The 19,490-nt window shown below is 26.8% G+C and overlaps 2 protein-coding genes across 5 annotated transcripts; both read right to left on the minus strand.

Moving 5' to 3' along the window:
* Positions 1-222: 222 nt before the first annotated feature.
* Positions 223-3,106, minus strand: LOC112766296 (transcription initiation factor IIA subunit 2). Its single transcript, XM_025812205.3, has 4 exons — positions 2,929-3,106; positions 2,637-2,778; positions 2,414-2,464; positions 223-679 (listed from the first exon to the last, which is right to left on the minus strand). Exons 2-4 carry the CDS (start codon positions 2,763-2,765, stop codon positions 539-541), a joined length of 321 nt encoding a protein of 106 aa, XP_025667990.1. The 5' UTR covers positions 2,766-2,778; positions 2,929-3,106; the 3' UTR covers positions 223-538.
* Positions 3,107-5,202: 2,096 nt separating this feature from the next.
* LOC112766983 (uncharacterized) lies at positions 5,203-19,274 on the minus strand. Of its 4 annotated transcripts, none has more exons than XM_072223659.1 (16): positions 19,156-19,274; positions 18,677-18,811; positions 18,416-18,537; positions 18,241-18,300; positions 16,698-16,820; positions 16,162-16,281; positions 15,903-16,044; positions 13,072-13,254; positions 12,013-12,168; positions 10,876-10,982; positions 10,160-10,250; positions 9,210-9,351; positions 7,314-7,470; positions 7,060-7,176; positions 6,807-6,933; positions 5,203-5,509 (listed from the first exon to the last, which is right to left on the minus strand). In XM_072223659.1, exons 1-16 carry the CDS (start codon positions 19,156-19,158, stop codon positions 5,267-5,269), a joined length of 2,028 nt encoding a protein of 675 aa, XP_072079760.1. In that variant the 5' UTR covers positions 19,159-19,274; the 3' UTR covers positions 5,203-5,266. The 4 variants fall into 4 exon arrangements, with proteins under 4 accessions (XP_072079760.1, XP_072079762.1, XP_025668653.1 ...); XM_072223661.1 differs by having other exon boundaries at positions 5,203-5,504; positions 19,119-19,247; XM_025812868.3 differs by having other exon boundaries at positions 19,119-19,247.
* Positions 19,275-19,490: the final 216 nt, after the last annotated feature.

A 19,490-nucleotide genomic window follows, 5' to 3' on the forward strand; every position in this document is an offset into this window, starting at 1 on the left:
ATTCAATTCTTTGATTAAATAACACTAATTAGTAATTATTATTCCTATTTGTTATGATGATATGTTAGATCTATATGACCAGTTTGAAAGGATGAAATAAACGTTTCAATGAGAGAACTTATCTTTACAAAAATAACACAACTTTTAGAGAATATTATAATTTGTCAGGTTTTAGTCATCTGGACTTCGGTTAACCAGTGTAGGTTAAGCAACTCTAACACGTCAAAAAAACGTTTTTACGTTATAAGATGGTCAAAAATCACAATCTGAAACAACCATCCTTCAACCATAAGTTCGTTTATAAAACAGTACAGTGAAGGAGAGTATTCTCATCCAATTAAACATGTAGCATTCTGAATGTAACATTAACTAAATAAAGGTGTGAAGATTAATGGCTTTAAAATCCATATTGTTACGTGGTTGCTGTTCATTCGAGAATTAAGATCATCTTTGACTATTGTCTTTGCCACCACCATTCCCATGATACAAGCAAATGACAACAACTCCTTCATCCACAGTCCATGGAAATTCAGCAAGTTTATTGTGTGAGTAACTTTGAATCACATGCCACAATTTTAACTCTTCCAACATTCTCTTGACAGTCATCAGTCTTAATCAATGCATCTTGTAACATGAAGGTCCAAACGTTGTCACAAAATCTGTATGTGTGGAGATGTCCCTGTGAAATTGGACAAACAAAAAGAAAAGGAAAACAGAACAAGTCAGATTTTTATTACAAAGAAAAAAGGAAAGCAAGGAAGAGTTAATGTACCATTTCTCACAAAGAAAATAAGTACAAATCTAAAATAAGGAATATGATGATTGACTAACTTGAGATTGCTTTGAGAATAGCTACTCCGAACCCCTTTTTTTTTTTTTAAATTGGATAGAAAAGGGAGAATTTTGTTAAGAGAGAAGGAATTTACAATGACAATATTTACCATGTAACAAAGCATGCCAATCCTTTTGCATGTTAGAGCAAACTATATGTTGAACACTAAAGGAGAGCCAAAAAAAAAAGGGGTAATCCTCCCAAATAAAATCAACAAATGAAAGGAATTGTTGAAAAATCTAGAGTTGCTGTGTTGATGAACTGCATTATTAACATGAAATATCAACCCACAATAAAATTGACACCAAAATTAAAGAAACATAAAGCCTTGCCTTTTCAACATGCATTCAGCAGCAGGCTCTAATACAGTTAAAAGTTAAAACAATGTGTAAATTGATCAACTTTCAATCACATGCTTTCATTACATCACCTTATATTCCATTAAAGTAAAAGAGTGATTGGAGAGCATTCTTGAAGCAAAAAATGTTACTACTTATATACACAAAATAACAAATCTCTAAAAAGGCCAGACAACTGATGTTGACATCATCTTCTATTATGAGTAGAAAAATTTATGTCAATATTGATCATTATAGACAGTTTTGTCGACAAAAAGCCACTAAGAAAAACAATGGAGTGCAACTAAGGGCGACAAAGAAAGCTCTTCTTTCAGACTGCAGATCAATATACAATGATAAAATGTTGCTGCAAGCTTAGACTACATTAATTAATACACAATTAAAATGCAACAGAAAAATGTCAATAACCTTTCTATCTTATCCAGATTATCAAGGATTCAATAGTCACAATATATATGCAAATTATCAATGACTCAAGATCTCTGTTATATAGCTTCAATTTAAATCTAAATATTTCCCCCTCTCTTTATTCTAAGCTATCTTCATATGCCACATGCATTCCTTGAGTATTAGGGCTAGGATAACGAGTTTTGTCAAAGGGAATAATAAAAATCTTCATATTGAACTATCAATTAGCACTATCTTAGATCATTTTGAACCTCTTGATGAAAGATGATAAAATTAGCACTTGTAATTATGAAAACACTTAACATATAGTATAGTAAATTTCAAAAATTTATTCGTTGCTAGTTATACTTGGAAGATTTCAAACAACAGAAGTACTTAAGGATACACACGGCAACATGACGAATGGTACAAAAATGGCTGATAAAAAATTAAAAAATATATATATTTCTGTCAAATGTTTTTCCTTTTATTTGCATTTCACTCATGATTCTACCACTCCATGTTTTCATACGGTGCATTATTCTCAGAAAAACATTTGAAGTTGCTTATCTAAGCCAAATGGTATTACTCTTCAAACATTTGCTATTTACTATTAAAAACCAGCAATCAACAATCATTACAAGTTATAAAACTCATCAGGTTACCAACCTTAACTAGCAGTACTCTAAGGTTACCTTATCGTGTTAACTGTAACAGTTCATGACAAGTCTACAACAACAATAACAATAGAAGCAAGCAAGTCCAAATCAAATCTAATTTATCCTAAAAGACAAAACCTCATGTCACATCAAAACAAAGGAGCATATTTTGGTACCTTAATGGAGACCTTGCTCTTAACTTGTGTTTCCAATGCTTCAGCCATGGACTACAAAATCCACACACCATTAAAATAAACAACATGTTGAACACACAATATCGTGAAGCTTCAAAATTGAGGCAAAAAAACACGAACAGAAAGAAAGAAAATAAGAACCATATCAAAGAGCATATATATATATATATATATATATATATATATATATAAGAATAATTTTTACCTTATCAAACTGAACGAGAACCTGAATAGCAAGCTCTGGGCTAAGGGTTCCGTTTTGAACCATCTCGTCCAAAGTCTCCGTGAGGCACATTCCGATCGTTGATCTACGGTACAACTCGAACGTCGCCATTATTGGACGATAACTGCAAAAATTCATGTTAAAAAAATGTGCATGTTAACGAAGAAAACAGAGAATATAATTAAAAAAAAGGTCAATAATTAAAAGAAAAAAAGAAAGAAAGAAAAGATTGCAGTGATGAAAGGAAAGAAGTAAGATCTAGGATTTGGAATACGTGATGAGAAATCGAGAAATGGATTTGGAAGAGTTGAGTGAAGTTTGTTGTCGTTATCGTTCGTTGAGCTCTGCTTCAATTCTTCTTCCTTCGTTTTCCCTCGATTTGATTTGGGGCTTTATATACCCTAGCATTCGGAGCTGGAGGTATATATAAGGGGGAGCATGGAGGTCAATGTGCAATGACAGTTTTACCCTCATTCATTTTCTTCAGTTCCACGTGACTTGCATGTGAGTATCAGAGTATGTGACTACTGCAAAGACAAACTATTCTCTAGATGTTGCTTTATTAGTCTTCGACTATCTCAAGTGTACATCAAAATCAGTCGCTAAAATTAGTTATTAGTATAAAATATATGTTAAAATATAAATATATGTTAAAAATAAATTAAATCACACATGTATTTATATATAAATATATTGGTAACTGATTTTAATAATTGATTTTAATATATAAATAATATTTTTTATTGATTTTTTATGAACTAAGTCCAATTAAATTAAATATTAAAAATTAGAATAACGTTATTTATAATTGATTTTTGTTGATATTAAATCAACTTAGTTAAACTTGATTAATAAAAATATTTAAATATGTAGCATTATTTTTTTTTCTAATGAATTTAATTAAGATGGGTAATAAAACTTTAAAAGTTTACTGATTAAAAAAATTTTATAAAAAATATAAAGGTTAAATTTTTTTTATATATGCTCTTTGTTTCAAAGTTAAATCTTTTTAAATAAGTATCTTAAGATATTATTAAAATAATTTGTTATAAATTTTTTATATTTTAATATATTTTTTATATTTAATATTATTGTTTGACTTGTTAGTTAATTCTATAAAGTTATTATCCTAATGTTGATAAAAATTCTCATTAAAAAAATAATTATTCACATGAAGATATTTTTTATGTGAAGACAATAATTAAAAATTATTAAATAATTTAATATTTTGACTATTTTTTTTTTTTTACCAAAGATAGGAGACTCGAACCCACAACCTCTTAATTGAGTATGGAGAGACTATGTCATTTAAACTATTACTGATTGACAATATTTTGGCTAAATTATTTAACAAGTAACATATTTTTGTATTTCAACTGCTGTGAATGAACAACGACCTTTTTTAAAACATTAGTTTTCAATTCAATGCATTTGGGATAGGATTTTTTGTTTTAATTCTTCCTTAATTTAGCGCTTGTTTTTTCAAAATCTGATAAATAAATAAATAATTAGTAATTAATTTTTATTTATTCACATTTTTATCATATTAATAATACATATAAATTTATCATCATAAAACACATATTAAATTTTATATAACATTATAGAGAAAAATAGCACACACATTTAAAAAAGACTTGATTAGATTTACTTTCTAAAAAGGGGATGCTCCCATAAAGATACGTAAAATGTCTTTTTGTAAGGACGTTTACGTGTCACATTATTATTGGACGTATTAATGAATCGGTTATTTTTAAATTTCTTAACAAATTTAAATAAAACCGATTTTTTTATTACAATAACAATAAATTCATTTTTTTTAGGAATTTAATTATTTTTAAAATTTTTAGGGATTTAAATGTTCGCAAAATAAAAAGTTAGGGATATATTTGTCTTTTTATTAAAAAATTTAAAAATATTCGATTTAGATTGTATAATTTGATCGGATCAAATCGGGTTTAATAATTGTAATGCAGACCATTGGATTTATTATTGTTACTATAATAAATCGATTTTGTTATAGTTTATTAAAAAATAAATTATTAACCGGTTTAATACAGATGTGCAATAATAAAATGACACATATAAACGTCTTTAAAAAAAAAGATTTTAAATGTGTTTATTAAAGTGGTCTCCTTCTAAAAATACTTGGTTACCCAATAGTTTTATTAATCAAAATCACAATACTGAAACAAAAAATTTCCTTTTCTTTATTTCTTGTTCATCTAATTTTGATCCCTCTTTAACTTTGCACTTTTCTCAATTTTAAAACTCTTCTAAAATACCATAATATTACATTTATATAGTAAAACCAGAACATAACAATAGAAAATTAAAGAAAAGGACCAAAATATATAGAAACAAAGTACAAATTTACGGTGACACATATTTAAAACGAATAAAAACATAATTAATAAATTGAGAATATAAAAATCATACAGGGTACAATGCAAGGTGCTGTCTACTTATCTCTAATAAAGTTCTTACAAAATATATTCTCTCATGCATATTCATCTATAAATTATATAGGGTACGAGAAAAACAAATATATAAATAAACTTTGAGATGAAATCATTGATATTTAACAAACAAAAATATGAAATTAACATTCTTTATTTATGAGAAGGAGGACCCTCCAAACGAATATAATCATACATTATGCCTTGAAAGGGACCATTAGCTATAGTTTGTGTAAGATATATGATGTTATCATCTTTGACTAGTAAATGAGATGATAAATCAATGTTGTATAGTCTATAGAGTCCATGAATTCCATGTCTAGCTATGGCGTTGTCCTTCCCAATCAACCCACTTGTAAACATCGGTGGATCTTCTTTTGGATTATTCACTCTAACCTTCAAAGTAATAAAAAAAAAAAAATAGAAACTCATGTACAGTCATGTAAAGTTAATAGTTCAGAATCATTAAAGTAACGTTTAAAAGAGAGACAAACTGAGAAACAAAGATTGAGAGACAAAAGTTGAAATAAACTCAGTATTATGTTTGGTGTAAAGTGGAAGACAGAGACTGGAATAAGAATGAAACTCTAATTTAACTTGCACAAAGGGTGAAATTAGAATTAATTAATTGAAATAGAGGTATTTTAGGTATAAAATCTTATTAAAATTTCAGTTTTTATTTCTAAAAATTTCAGTCTCCTGTATTTCCACTTTTTGGAATGACTGAAATACCGAAAATTTAAAGACAGAGATTGAAATTTTAGTACTAATCTTTGGGTCAACAAATATGATACTGAGTCTCAATCTTTTAATCTCCATTTTAATATCTCAAAACAAATGCTACTTAAATAATTTGATAGATTTAATTAAATTATCATCTAATAATTTTCAACTATCAATTTTATATAAAATTAACTTTAACTAAATTTTTAGGTTAAAAAGAAAGTGAAACCATTCAACGAATAATTCATGTTGAGAAAGATGGGATGTTGAGAAAGATGGGAAATTAGTTAAGAAAATTAATTTGCACAACTAATAACTCCTGCATTTAGATAACATTGCATAGTTTGGGATTTTTTAAAACAAATAAAAAATTTACCATTATAAGTAATTATCAGATTATTTATATTTTTATACTCTCTTACTTATATCTAATTATATTTATATCATTTCCAGTTATAACGAGAAAAATAATAAAGTATAAAAAATGTAAATAATTTCAAAAGCGAATATAAGGGCAAATTTTATTTATTTAAAGACAAATCCGCAATCGGTCAAAAAATCACTCAACTTGTATGTAATATTATTTAATCTAAAAAAAGAAAAAGAAAAAAAAGTGATGTAGTATATTTAAAAGTTTAATTATTCTGTTGGTCTCTATAATTTCGCGAAATTTTCAATTAGGTCTCTATACTTTTTTCCTTTTAATTGGTCTCTGCACTAATTTTTTTTTCAATTAGCTCCCTCTTAGTAGTAATTGACTTAATTGTATAAAGACTCAACTAAAAAAAAATTAGTGTAAAGACTCAAATAAAATAAAAAAGTATAGGAATTCAATTGAAAAAAAAATTTGGTGCAGGAATCCAATTAAAAGAAAAAAAAGTATAGGAAACTAATTAAAAATTTTGCGAAACTATAGGACCAACAGAGTAATTAAACCATATTTAAATCTTAAATTAATGTGGTTCTTAACCTGTAATTCGGAGAAATTAACGGCTGCAAGTGCTAGTCGCAGTTTATAAGTTCCATTTTTCTGAACATTATGAAGCTTGAACTTAATTTGCCATGTTGTTCCATGGTAAGTGCCATCATCTCTCTTCCTGTAATAAGTAATTTATGTAACAATGTTTTCATGTCTCATGTTGCTGCTACCTTTATAGAACACAATCCTATGTTGTTTTAAGAAAAATGAAATATATATATATATATAAAAAAAATAAATGAACCTGGTAACATGGGCAAAGAACCAATGTTTTCTATAGTCACTATGTCCAACTGTGTAAATCAAATCTTCATTTGGATATAAATCTGCATATCTTTCCCATAATCCATGCTGCCTAAACCTGCCACAATTTTTGTCAACAGTTTTTAATGGTTGCTAGTAAAAAATTTTATAGTTTCATACACCTCAAAAGACTATTTAGACAAGTTAAAATTATCATTTCAATTATATATATATATATAGTAAATAGAGATGAACCTATCTGGATGATTGAGATAAAGTGTGTTAATGTAATTTGGATTAGGATCAGGAACATAAAATTCAGCTGCAGAGCGATCAGGAATGCCTATTTCCCATAATGTTGGTCCATTTCTTGGGGGTTCATATACAATCTCACCAACATTTACTTTGCTACCTGCATTATTAGGGTGTGTTTAGTTTGTATTTTTATTTTTAGTATTTTTTATTTTTTAGATTTTATGAAAAAATAAAATAAAAATAGAAAAAATAATAAAATTTTATTTTCTGTTTTTACTTTTCTCTTCATGAAATTCTAAAATAAAAAATACTAAAAATAAAAACAAAAAATAAAACGCAAACCAAACGTATCTTTTCATTCTGATTATTCAATTTATCTCAATTAGTAGCAATAAGATAATAATAATTAAGTAAAATCTAATTGACTCCACTTATCTTTATTTCTAAGTTCAAATTATGTTATTATAATCTCAATTAAATTTAGGTATAAACTTTTATATTTCATAAAATATCACATTGATCCCTTTTTCTTTGTATAAAATATCACATTGCCTGTGGTTTTGTTTGGGTGAACTTCTAAAAAAAGATTTTTTTTTAATTATCTTTTTTTTAAAAGATTTTATGAAAAAGTAAAAGTAATTTTATGTTTGGATATCTCATTCCAAAAGATCTTTTTATTTATCAATTATATTTGGGTATAACAATATTAAAGTACTTTTTTGGTTATTTATTACATAAAAAACATATTTTTTTAGTAAAAAAAATATTTAAAAAAAGATGTAAATTACAGCTTTTCAAAAAAGATGTTTTTTTTTTTATTTTTTTAGTACTTTTACTTTTATTACTAGAAATTTGTCAAATATATTAAAAAATAAAAAAAAATTTCATTAAAAAAAATATTTTTTTATCCAAATAATGACGCCCAAACAAACACTAATAGAACATTATCTTTGAGTGAATTTCACTTTGGACAAATATAGAGGAATCCTATTGAATTTTACCAAACTTTAGAAGAGTTAGTTTGTTGGTGAATGCTAATAATATGATCCTCAAAAAGTAAGAAATGCAGTATTTTTTAAAATTAATTGGCTATTATATGTATAAAAAAGAAAACTTAAAAAATAAAGCATTTTAAATTCTAAATTTAAATTATTATATAAAATATAAAATATAAAAAATAAAGAGTTAAAATTTGTTCAGTTTGCAAGAAGTGCATTCATATAGATTAGCAACTCTTCTTTAGCCAAGAATAATGTTTGATTAAGGGGGAAATTAAAAATAGAACCACATGAGAAAATAAGAAGATAACGAAGATAAAAATAAAAAAAATAATAATAAATAAATAAACAAATAGAAAATAACATTTTATATTCCTCATCAATCATCATCGAATTGAAGTGACTAAATAATTAAAAAAATAAATAAATATTCCTACGTTCTAATTTAATTGAAAGTTCAAAAAACAGTAAAACATATCATTTAATTATGACTTAATCTGAAGACAACCAAATCTTTTTTGTCTATGTACTTCTCTCCATAATCAAACATATATTGTGTCAGTTTGTCTTTATATTTCTGTCTACTACACTACCAAAGAAAATAATATATGAAAAAATGAGAGAAAAATCTAAAATAGTCCATGACAATTATTTTGAAATACGAGATATTTGACAAAAAAAAATTTCAATTCAGTCCCTGACAATTACTTCGAAAGGACAATGAGGCCCTTGTGCCAAAAAAAAAATTAATGTTGTTTTTTTTTTTGTGCACAAGAACTAATCAGTCAAAAAAAAAATATCAGAGACCGAATTAAGTGTTTTATTTTTTGGGATCTCGTTGTTCTTTCGAAATAATTGTCACTTTATCAGGGCCGAATATACACTCAAAAAATAAAACCTGGCTTGATGGTGAGGACAACATTGTTACAATAATCTCCAATGAAACCAGGGATCCAAGCATAAAGATTGTAATTCCCACTGTGTATATTGTTGATAGAGAAAAAGCCTCTTTTATTGGTTTGAGTCCAAAATTGATATCCCTGCACCAGAGGAGAAAAAAATGAAAAGTATATATGAGAATTTAGTGCAATTAGATATTTTTTAAATATTATTCTTTGTTCAGTTTTTAGAAAAAAAAAATAAAAAATAAGTAACTTCTTTAATTTTTTGAACAATTAGTATATAAAAGTGGATATTTAAATTAATTAAATAATAATAAATCTTTAAAAAGATAGACCAAAGACTAAATTTTAAAGGACAAGTAGTATTTTTCAAAAAAAAAATATAAACATAATAAACAATTCAAATAAATTTATATATTCCAAATTTTTCTTAGAGAAAATTAAGGTATTGTTTTGGTATTTAAAATTTGGGATAAAAATCGAATTTATTAATTAGGATTAGGTCCTTATGCTTTTTTCTTTTCGATTGAGTTCCTATATCATATCAGATTTTGTAATTAAGTCCCTGGCGTGACAAAAACGTTAGAATTAACGTAATATTCCGTTAAATAAAACGAATATGGCTAATACTTGATTGAATATTCTGTATAGTTTAATCGAATATTCTGTTAATTCTAATATTTTTGTCACGGTAAGAACTTAGTTACAAAATCTAATATGATATAGGAATCCAATTAAAAAATAAATAAATATAGAGATCTAATTAAAAATTCGATGAAATTATAACAACCGACGAAGTAATTAAACTTTTTTTTTCAAAAAATAAAAAATTTAATATTAAATGTAACATTAAAGACTACTAAAAAAAAGTAAAAACTATTTCGATTTTAAACCTAAACTTTAATGACTAAAATAGTATTTATTTTAGAAAATTAAAGATCCAAACCTTGCATTCTGTTTGCCAGGATCCAGGTTCTCCTGGTGGTGCCAGACCAATATATGCACCTTCTGCCAATATGTGGTGATCACTTATGAACCTGAAAGTGCACTTTCTTATTTATTTATTTTCTTTTACCAAAAATTTTTTGTTATGCCAATAATGTAAATCTTTTGGCATAGGGTCCGTTTGGAAACTTCAAAAGCTACTTTTTTTTTTAGTTTTTGACTTATAAAAAGTTACATTAATAGTGTTTGGTACAATTTTTTAGATAAACTTTTAACTTTTCAAAAAGTTATTTAAGAGCTTTTGAAGAAGTTAAAAAATGTGACTTCTATTTTCAAAAGCTATTTTATCACTCCTATTTAATGCACAACTTTAAAATAAGAATTTTTATAATAACTTTCTAAACACAAAATAACTTATTTAAAAGTTGTTATTAATAAAAATTCTTATATTTTAAACTTTTTTTTAAAAGAATTTATTTAAAAAGTTAGCCAAACTGACCTTAAAAACTATTGTTAATTTCGACTTCTACACTTTAAAGTTTTGGAACGAATGGAATAATTTAATAGGATTAATAGTCAAAATAATTTTTCAAAGGTCGTATATTTGTTAATTTAATCATCAAAAGATTAATAAATACCTCAAATTGATAATGAAAGATGTAATAATAATGAATCAGATTAGCCTTCAAATTATTAACTCTAATTTATTGTTATTACCTGTCTTGGACTTTTAATGTGCCATAAACACTGCCTCGTTGGTGAGACTTATGAAAATCCCCTGAAGCTGGAAAATCATAGGGCCAGCTTTGAACTTGTTTGCTCATCTACATACATGTCATTTTTTCCTGCTTTTAGTTAGTGCTATATATTCATTTGTTAATAATATCTATGATACCTTATGATTTGATTTAATGTAATATGACAAATAGATTCATGAAAGGTTTTGACATGGATTTATAGGTTTTTAAGAAAAAAATATTAAACAAGTAATTGAAAAAAAAAATCTTTACTAAACAAGTCTCTAAAATTGTGTTTAGTTCTGAGAACAGAATAAAAAAAGATAAGATACAAATGACAAGATATAAAAATTAGTATTTTTATATTTTATTAGGTAATAAATTAAAATAAATTGTAAAAGACTAATTTAATCTATATTTTTTTCATACAAAGAATTTGGAAAAAAAAAATATAGAAATAAAAAATATGATTATAAGAAATTAAGAAAAATAAAAAAAATTATGTCTCTCATTAGTATTTCTGTATTCTTCTTATTAAAAAGGATACAAAATACAATAATTTAATGTTTAGATACAATATTTTTATATTTATTTTATCTACTAAACATAATTTTATATCTTTATATTTCTATTTCAGTTTTGTGTATGTAAACAACCGCACCTTAAATTATAATGTTAGACTTATCACCTAAAAACTTGCAACCCTGAACAAATTTTATTCTTCTGCCATCTTATTCTATCAAAAACCTATAAATTTGTTGCAAATTTTTTTCAACTAAAATTCTAAAAAATTATCGCAAAATTATTCAAAAATTTTGCTTATTCTAGATTGATTTCGTTGTTACGTGCATAACTACTTAAATTATCCTTCTTTGTATTTCACTTATTATTTTCTCTGCTCAGTTGTAAATCTTAACATATTTTTTTAGATTATTTATCACAATTCAACCTAAAATGGAGAGATAACAAAATGAATTCTATAAATATTAGTAATTTTTCCAGGATAAACCAATACACATGAGTGCCAATCTTAACATGTTATATAAATATAAAATACGTAGCTTATTTTTTATGAAATGAGAAATGTCCATAAGGTTAATAAATATGGTAAAGCAACCTGGTCTTTGGCATCATTCCATAGTGATGGTTGGAGTTGGTTTTCTGATGAAGTGTTAAGATAAACAAAGATTGGCCCAAAAACCTTTTTCCATGACTCATTTCTTTGGACTCTCATAACAACATCCTCTCCTGCGTAATGCGAACTCAGAAACATCTGTCACATACAAAAATATGTAGCAACCATGTTATTTTATCTTGGTCTCATTGTTCTACTAAATCAAGTATTTTATTTTCAGCAGTGCTAAGGGCCAGCACTCTTAGCACATTTTGTTATTTTTAATGGTACAAAATTATATTTTTTTTGGTTGCACATGGTATCTCTCAACCCGACAGATTAAGGACTAATTTGTGTCTGTTGCTGATTAATGGGTTGTTGCATGCACAAGCCGGGATTCGATCCCCCGACACTTGCTTAAGCGGATGAGTGAGTTGACCACGCAATCAACCTAAGTTGGTTTACAAAATTATATCTAATAGTGTGAGACTACACACTCTTTTCTTAATGATTAAATACGGACTAAATTTTAATAAAAGTGTTGGCTCTCGAGACTTTCTCATTTATTATATTAAATTTTATATTGTTCTAAAAAAAATTGTGATTTTGCAGATTTTATAACGAAAGTTCTAAAATAAGTCACAAATAGACTTAGAAATCAAATCTCTCTTCTGTATTTCTGGAGATTTATTAGCGACAACTTTAATTTGAATTAGAGTAATAATTTAAAATTTTAATTCAACTTCTTAATTATCCTCCTAATACTTAAAACTGTCAATATATATATATATATTACTTTTTTAAATATTAAAAAATAAAAAAATAAACTTTTTATATTTAAAAGTTAAGAGAATATTTTAAAAAAATAAATTAAGTTTCTCAATCATTTATCTTTTGATTAACAGGGGATTAAAATTTCATAAATCACGAAACAATTCACCGTGAATTCTTCCTATCCTCCTCCTTAAAAATGTAAATGTAAATATTATGATAAATAATATATCAATCTACATAGATAGTATTTTATATAAAATGAATATAATTTATTAAGAAAAGACTTACTGCGAGACTAATAGGTCCAACATGAGAGGTGAGGTTCTGTTTAAGAGGGCCACCTGATTGGAACTCATTGGTAGGTATAATTACCCAAAACCCCATTGCAGGATTAGTTTCAGATTTGGAGCTTATCCATCCATGCACCTTAATATCTTTGTTATTGCTTGAGTATTGATACTTGTCATCCACCTTAAATCAATAGTCAACGAGTCAATAACATATTTAAACCAATTGTTAAAATTCTTTTACAAATATCATATCTGCTATATATAATATTTTTTACACAAATTCATTGATTTCTGTTTTCATCTTTGGTGTTTTTCTTTTTCAAAATTTATTTTATACAAAAAAATATAATCAATAAATTTGAGTGAATTAACTAGGAATTAATTTCCTTTTTGTCTAGTTGTAGTCTAAAAATCAACAATAAAAAAATCGGTGAAACGATTGAATTTGTGATGATTTTTATGCTTAACCAATTTTAAAAGTTTAATAAAAAATTAATTAATCGGTTTTTATACACTTTATTATATATGATTAGATTCTAGTCGAAATGCTAATAAATCGTAGAGTATCTGACTAATCACTTCAATAATTGGTGTAGTTTTTAAAATTTTAATATAACACTAACATCATAGAATAAAAACAAAACTCAAAAATCAATCGAACTTAAAGAATTTTACATCTAATTTTTTTTCTGAAAGGATATAAAGTCATAAAGTAATTAGTAACAGTTAGTGAGTTTGTTATAGTCAGTTAAAAAGGTAGTTAAAGTTATTATTGTAAAATGACTTGTATAGGAAGTTACCGGTTACACCTATCTATATAAATTATAGAAAAAATTTTAAGTGTACTGAAAATACTGTTGTTCCAATTATTTTAACCGTTGATTTTAATTAATATATATATATATATATATATATTTTATAATTTAAATTAACGGTTAAAATAATTGGAACACTGGTGTTCTCGATATACTTAAAACTTTTCCTAAATTATAAACCATTGTAATAAGCTGAAGTTTACAATGAAATCATAATCACACTACAATTCTAGAATCATCCAACTTTCTTTCTCTCTAACTCTCTCAAACTCTTACTCTCACGACTAAGCCACTAGTAAGAGCTTTAGGAATATCAATGGCAGAGCCAATTCAAGCAATGCTAGAGAAAAATGCAATAAACTCAGTTGCAAATTAGAATGTGAATCAAGCAATGGTGGTGCATAATTTTATAGTTTCAATTTCCATCAAATTGGATGAAGAGAACTACTTTCTATGGAGAGATCAAGTTGAAGTTTTGATCGAAACTCATGAACTCATAGATTATGTCAATGGAGTGAATGTCCTGATGCAATTTCGATCGATGGAAGATGAGAGTAATGGAGTTCTATATCATGAGTTCAAGAAGGCTAAACCAATAGCAGCAAATATAACACATATGAATCAGAGAGAATATTCAGTCAAATATTAGGCATATTCGTTTTATTTAATATCTAGGCCCTGCACCACAATATAAAGGCTTCAAGTGTCTCAAAACAAATAGAAGAGTGCTTATAACCAATGTGATCTTTCATGAGCAAACTAAGATTTCATATTGCTAATTCTCAAAATCAACCTGTTAAATCCAATCACAACACTTATCCAGTGACCACCCGAGCCAAAAATTTCATGAGCAAACTAAGATTCCTCAACACAAAACTTAAATCTCATCAATTACCCAAGTCAGCAAAAGAAGAAAGTATTATTCCACACTGGAAGCAAGCAACGAACAAAAAATATGCATCTCTAATGAGAAACAACACATGGCAGCTTACTCCCTTACCTCCAAATAGATGTGCAATTAGCAGTAAATAAGTTTTTCGTGTAAAAAAGATTCAGATGGCTTTATTAACAAGTTTAAAGCAAGACTTGTTGCCCAAAGCTTCAATCAAAGACTAGGCATCGACTTTAAAGAAACCTTCAGTCTAGTAGTGAACCAGCTACAATTAGAGTGATTTTATCCTTAGCATTACAAAACAATTGGCTTCTTACTCAATTTGATGTCAACAACGCATTTTTGAATGGGAGTTTGCAAGAAAAAGTTTATATAAAACAACCGCAAGGTTTTAAAGTTGGTGGCTCAGATCTTATGTGTAAACTCACTAGATCACTCTATAAATTGAAACAAGTGCAACGGTCTAGGTTCAACACACTCAAAGCAGCACTTTATGCCATGGGATTCATCTCAACAAAATCAGATGTATGTCTCTTCCACACACACAATAAAAAAGCAGAAATATTTGGTAATCAAAGAAAATCAACCAAAAACAGCCATAACTTGTCTTATTTAGCATTCATTAATTGTTACGACAATTAATGAATGCTAAATAAAGCAACTATTTTTCTTTCCGTTTATATTGATGATATTATTGTGACTGGCATATCTAAAGATGTAAAAGTTAGCAAAAGTTAACAAATTTTTTACCGTCAATTAAAAATGTGAGGAGTGCTAGAGGACCAGCAACTTTTGTATTTTGTAACCATCAATTGACCATCAATAATGTTTTTAATGGTGTGAGATTACATCCAATGGTAAGAGATTACTCATTCTTCTTTTGATGATTAGGTGCTAGTCACAAAATATAAAAGTTGCTCGTCCCATAAACTTTCTCTTATTATAATAAATTGAAATCGTGCAATAAAATCATGGTCACACTACTATCCTAGAATCATCCATTTCTCTCTCTCTCTCTCTCTCAGTCTCACTCTCCTAAGCTCTTACTCTCACTCGTGAACCACTGAAATCATTTTGACTTTCCAAGAAAGAAATAAAAAGAAAAAAGAATAAAAGAAAAACCTCTCCCTTGAACTGTGGTTCAATAGGATCAACAAGCAATACAGCTTCAGGTGGAACAAGTGTTCTTCCTCTTGTCGGTAACCGGTCATCTGGAAGAGCCATTAGCCTTTGCTTATTATCCGCTATAGCCATATAATTAAACCTGCGTAATAATAATAATAATTATTATTATAAACTCCAGATTATTTATTTTCTTGTGGAATAAAACAAAGAGTCAACAAATGTTCTAAAAATAAAATAGGGCTAAGTAAGACCATACTTATCTTTTCGAAGCTTAAAGACCATTCTGATTTGGGGAACGTTGAAAGCAGGCCATTCTTTTCGGTGTTCAAAGATGCTATAACAATACAAGCCAGAGGAATTGCGTAGCATCACATATCTGCACAAAATTTAGGTCAATTATACTCCTATTATTAATAAACTAACATTTTACCTAAACAAATTAAACAAGGTAAAGATAATTTTAAGGGTAAATGTTTCTTCAACATTGTATATTGATATGTGTTTTATCTTTAAAAAAAGAGCGCATGTTAATTAAAATATGTGCAATAATAATTTTAGTTTTAGGTCAATTATATTCATTTTTTTATGGCCTTTTATGTAATGAATATAAAAAATAATTTTTAACATAATAATATGTAATTAAATGTATGTAAAAAAATTTTAATCTCGACCATGTATAAATTCACATAATAATAGATGTACATGGTTCTAAAAATATACTTTTTAATTAAATTTGCTTTATAAGAATATGATTGCAACCATGTATGCATTGATGAATGAATTTAATGGTACCTAATGTCAATATTTAGAGGAGACTGCTTTTCCTCCATGGATGATCGATCCCATGTTTTGGTAAATGAAATCTCCAATTTTTCATCATTTTGCACTATAACTTCATAACTTGTCCCCATTACCCTGCATGAGATATTAATTTGCCACGTAATTAACAATTGACTTAATATTCAATTTGACCTTTGAGATGAAATTTGAAATGGAATTTAAATTTACCTTTAAAATTATAATTAACTTAATTTGAACCCTAAAAATTATAATAGTAATTTATATTAGTCTTTGAACTAAATTTTGGCATGTTGATTTTGCATATTAATTTGTTAAAATTTAGACTTCTCATCTAAATTTCATGTGACTAACTAGACCTCCTATAACAAATTCAATTTAAAAAATTTGGAGTTTTGGGAGCACGAATCAAGCTTCTAAATGCTCTAATAAGTCTTGATTATATAGAACTTGAGCGAAAAATCCAAATTACAACAAATTAACGTATCAAATCAACATGTCGTGAATGAAAATCGGCTCAAGAGTTAATACGAGTTACGGTTACAAATTTTGGAGTCCAATTTCAGTTGATTAGAATTTTGATGATCAAATTAAATTCAACTTTAAATTTTAGAAGTCAAATTAAGTATTAACTCACAACTAACTACTTCAATATATATATATAACATTGATAGTATATTACATCTATTTATTATTACTAAGATTATTATTATTTATATGAAATTTTTTTATAAAAATAATTATAAAAAATTATTAAATAATTTAATATATTTAACTAGACCGTTTAATATAATATTTATTTAATTATATTTTAATAACTATCAGTTTCACCTAGATGGATTGTCATGCAATTTTTTCATACACATATACCTTTATGGCCAATTGTAGGCTGTAGCCTTCAAACTGTAGCATTTTTCATCACCACTTATGATTAGTTAATACGACAAAACATTCTTACATTTCTTTCACGAAAACCTTCTCATATCAAATAGTGTGATTCTTATGTTGCAAGTTATTTCCTTCCAATTCAAGTTCCATCTTCTTTAATCTTTTGGAAAACACATAAATATAATTTGTTGCCACATTCTTCTATAGAAAATTGAATTTATCACAAGTGAATCTACGTATTGTTTACATAAAGTGATTTTTGCACAAGAGATATATTATATATAAAACTATTTTCATGTAATTCCACCCCCAATCACTTAAGTTTTTAGAAAGGAAAACAAAAAGTTTTGCAGCAGTGTCTAATTCCCATATATTGGTTCTAATTAACAAGTAATTAATTATTAATGTTAAGATCCTGATAAACTAGGGAAAAATAATTGAGTAAATTAAATAATAATTAGCAAATGAAATAGAATATATATATATTATTCTTATATAATTTAATTTGTCTTACATGAGAGAAATATTACTAGCAATAATAATAATAATAATAATAATAATAATAATAATAATAATAATAATAATAATAATAATAATAATAATAATAATAATGTAAAAGATGAAAGCTAATTATGAATTCATGACGAACCTTTCATATATCCCGGTTGTTCCTGTGCTATCTGCTTCATTCCAAACAATGTCCCAATACCTATAAATATATATATCATTCATTATTATTATTATATTATGAATATAAATTAATAATTTATATCCAAAATTTTTAATAAAAAACCATAGTTTAATAGTTGTAGCTCGTCATTCACCCTCTATCATCTGCTTCATTAAGAACTTCAAGCAAATTATCAACACCATTATATTGTATTGCAGTGATAAATCCACCCTTTTTGGAAAAATACACTTCAAGTATACCATTGTCCATCACAACCTACCAAACCAATTCAATTAATTTGACATTTGCCATAAAATCAAAGCAATTTATCTTCAAAACTATAAATAGAAAGAAGAAAAACATGAGAGGATCCAAAATTCAATCCTTAATTAAAAAATAATTAATAATGTCTCACATAATTGTCGTCGGCACGCAACTTCACTGCCTGCGACGACATGGATCCGGCCGCCGACGGCAAAGATCTCACTAGCAACAAGACAAAAACAAAGAAGCAATATTGGCCACCTTCAATTTGGACTTCACTAGCAACCTATAGAAGTAGTTGAAGAAACTAATTAGACAAACAAATTAGTATTTTTAGAAGAATTTAATTTTGATATACTGTTAGTGTAAAGTAGTTTTACACGTGTATCTAATTACGTAACGTCATATCAGTAAAAATAACTATTTTTCATATTTACCGTAAGAATGATCATAAAAAAAACGGATGTAATTGCACGCTTGTGTAAAACGTTTCACACGATTAGTGCATCAAAATTAAACTCTTTTTAGAATACCATTAATTTCACACTAAAAAATTACTAAATAAAAGCAATAATCAATAATGTGGATTATACCCCAAAGGAAATTTAATGGATATTATTCATGGCTAACCATAGAACAAGCTCTGAAAGTGCATCATGGAATATGGTATATCAAGGGAACACAATGGATGGAATCTTATCACTTCTCAATTTGCATGCAACTTTTGAAGCCTATAAAGAAAAAGGTTAAATATAAGAAACAAAATAAAGGAATTGTATGACATAGCCCCTTTGGTGAAATAGTAGTGAGGGATTTGATTTGATGCTGCAATCTTACCTCTCTACATGATTTATAGATTGAAAAAAACATGGTTATGTTATAATTAGTAATAATTAGAAAATGATGGAAATAGAAAGAGTACATCGAATGAAATCAAGACATGTTATGATGTTCGTTGGTTGCAC

This window comes from Arachis hypogaea, chromosome 17, assembly GCF_003086295.3.
Source record: "Arachis hypogaea cultivar Tifrunner chromosome 17, arahy.Tifrunner.gnm2.J5K5, whole genome shotgun sequence".
Taxonomy (NCBI): domain Eukaryota; kingdom Viridiplantae; phylum Streptophyta; class Magnoliopsida; order Fabales; family Fabaceae; genus Arachis; species Arachis hypogaea.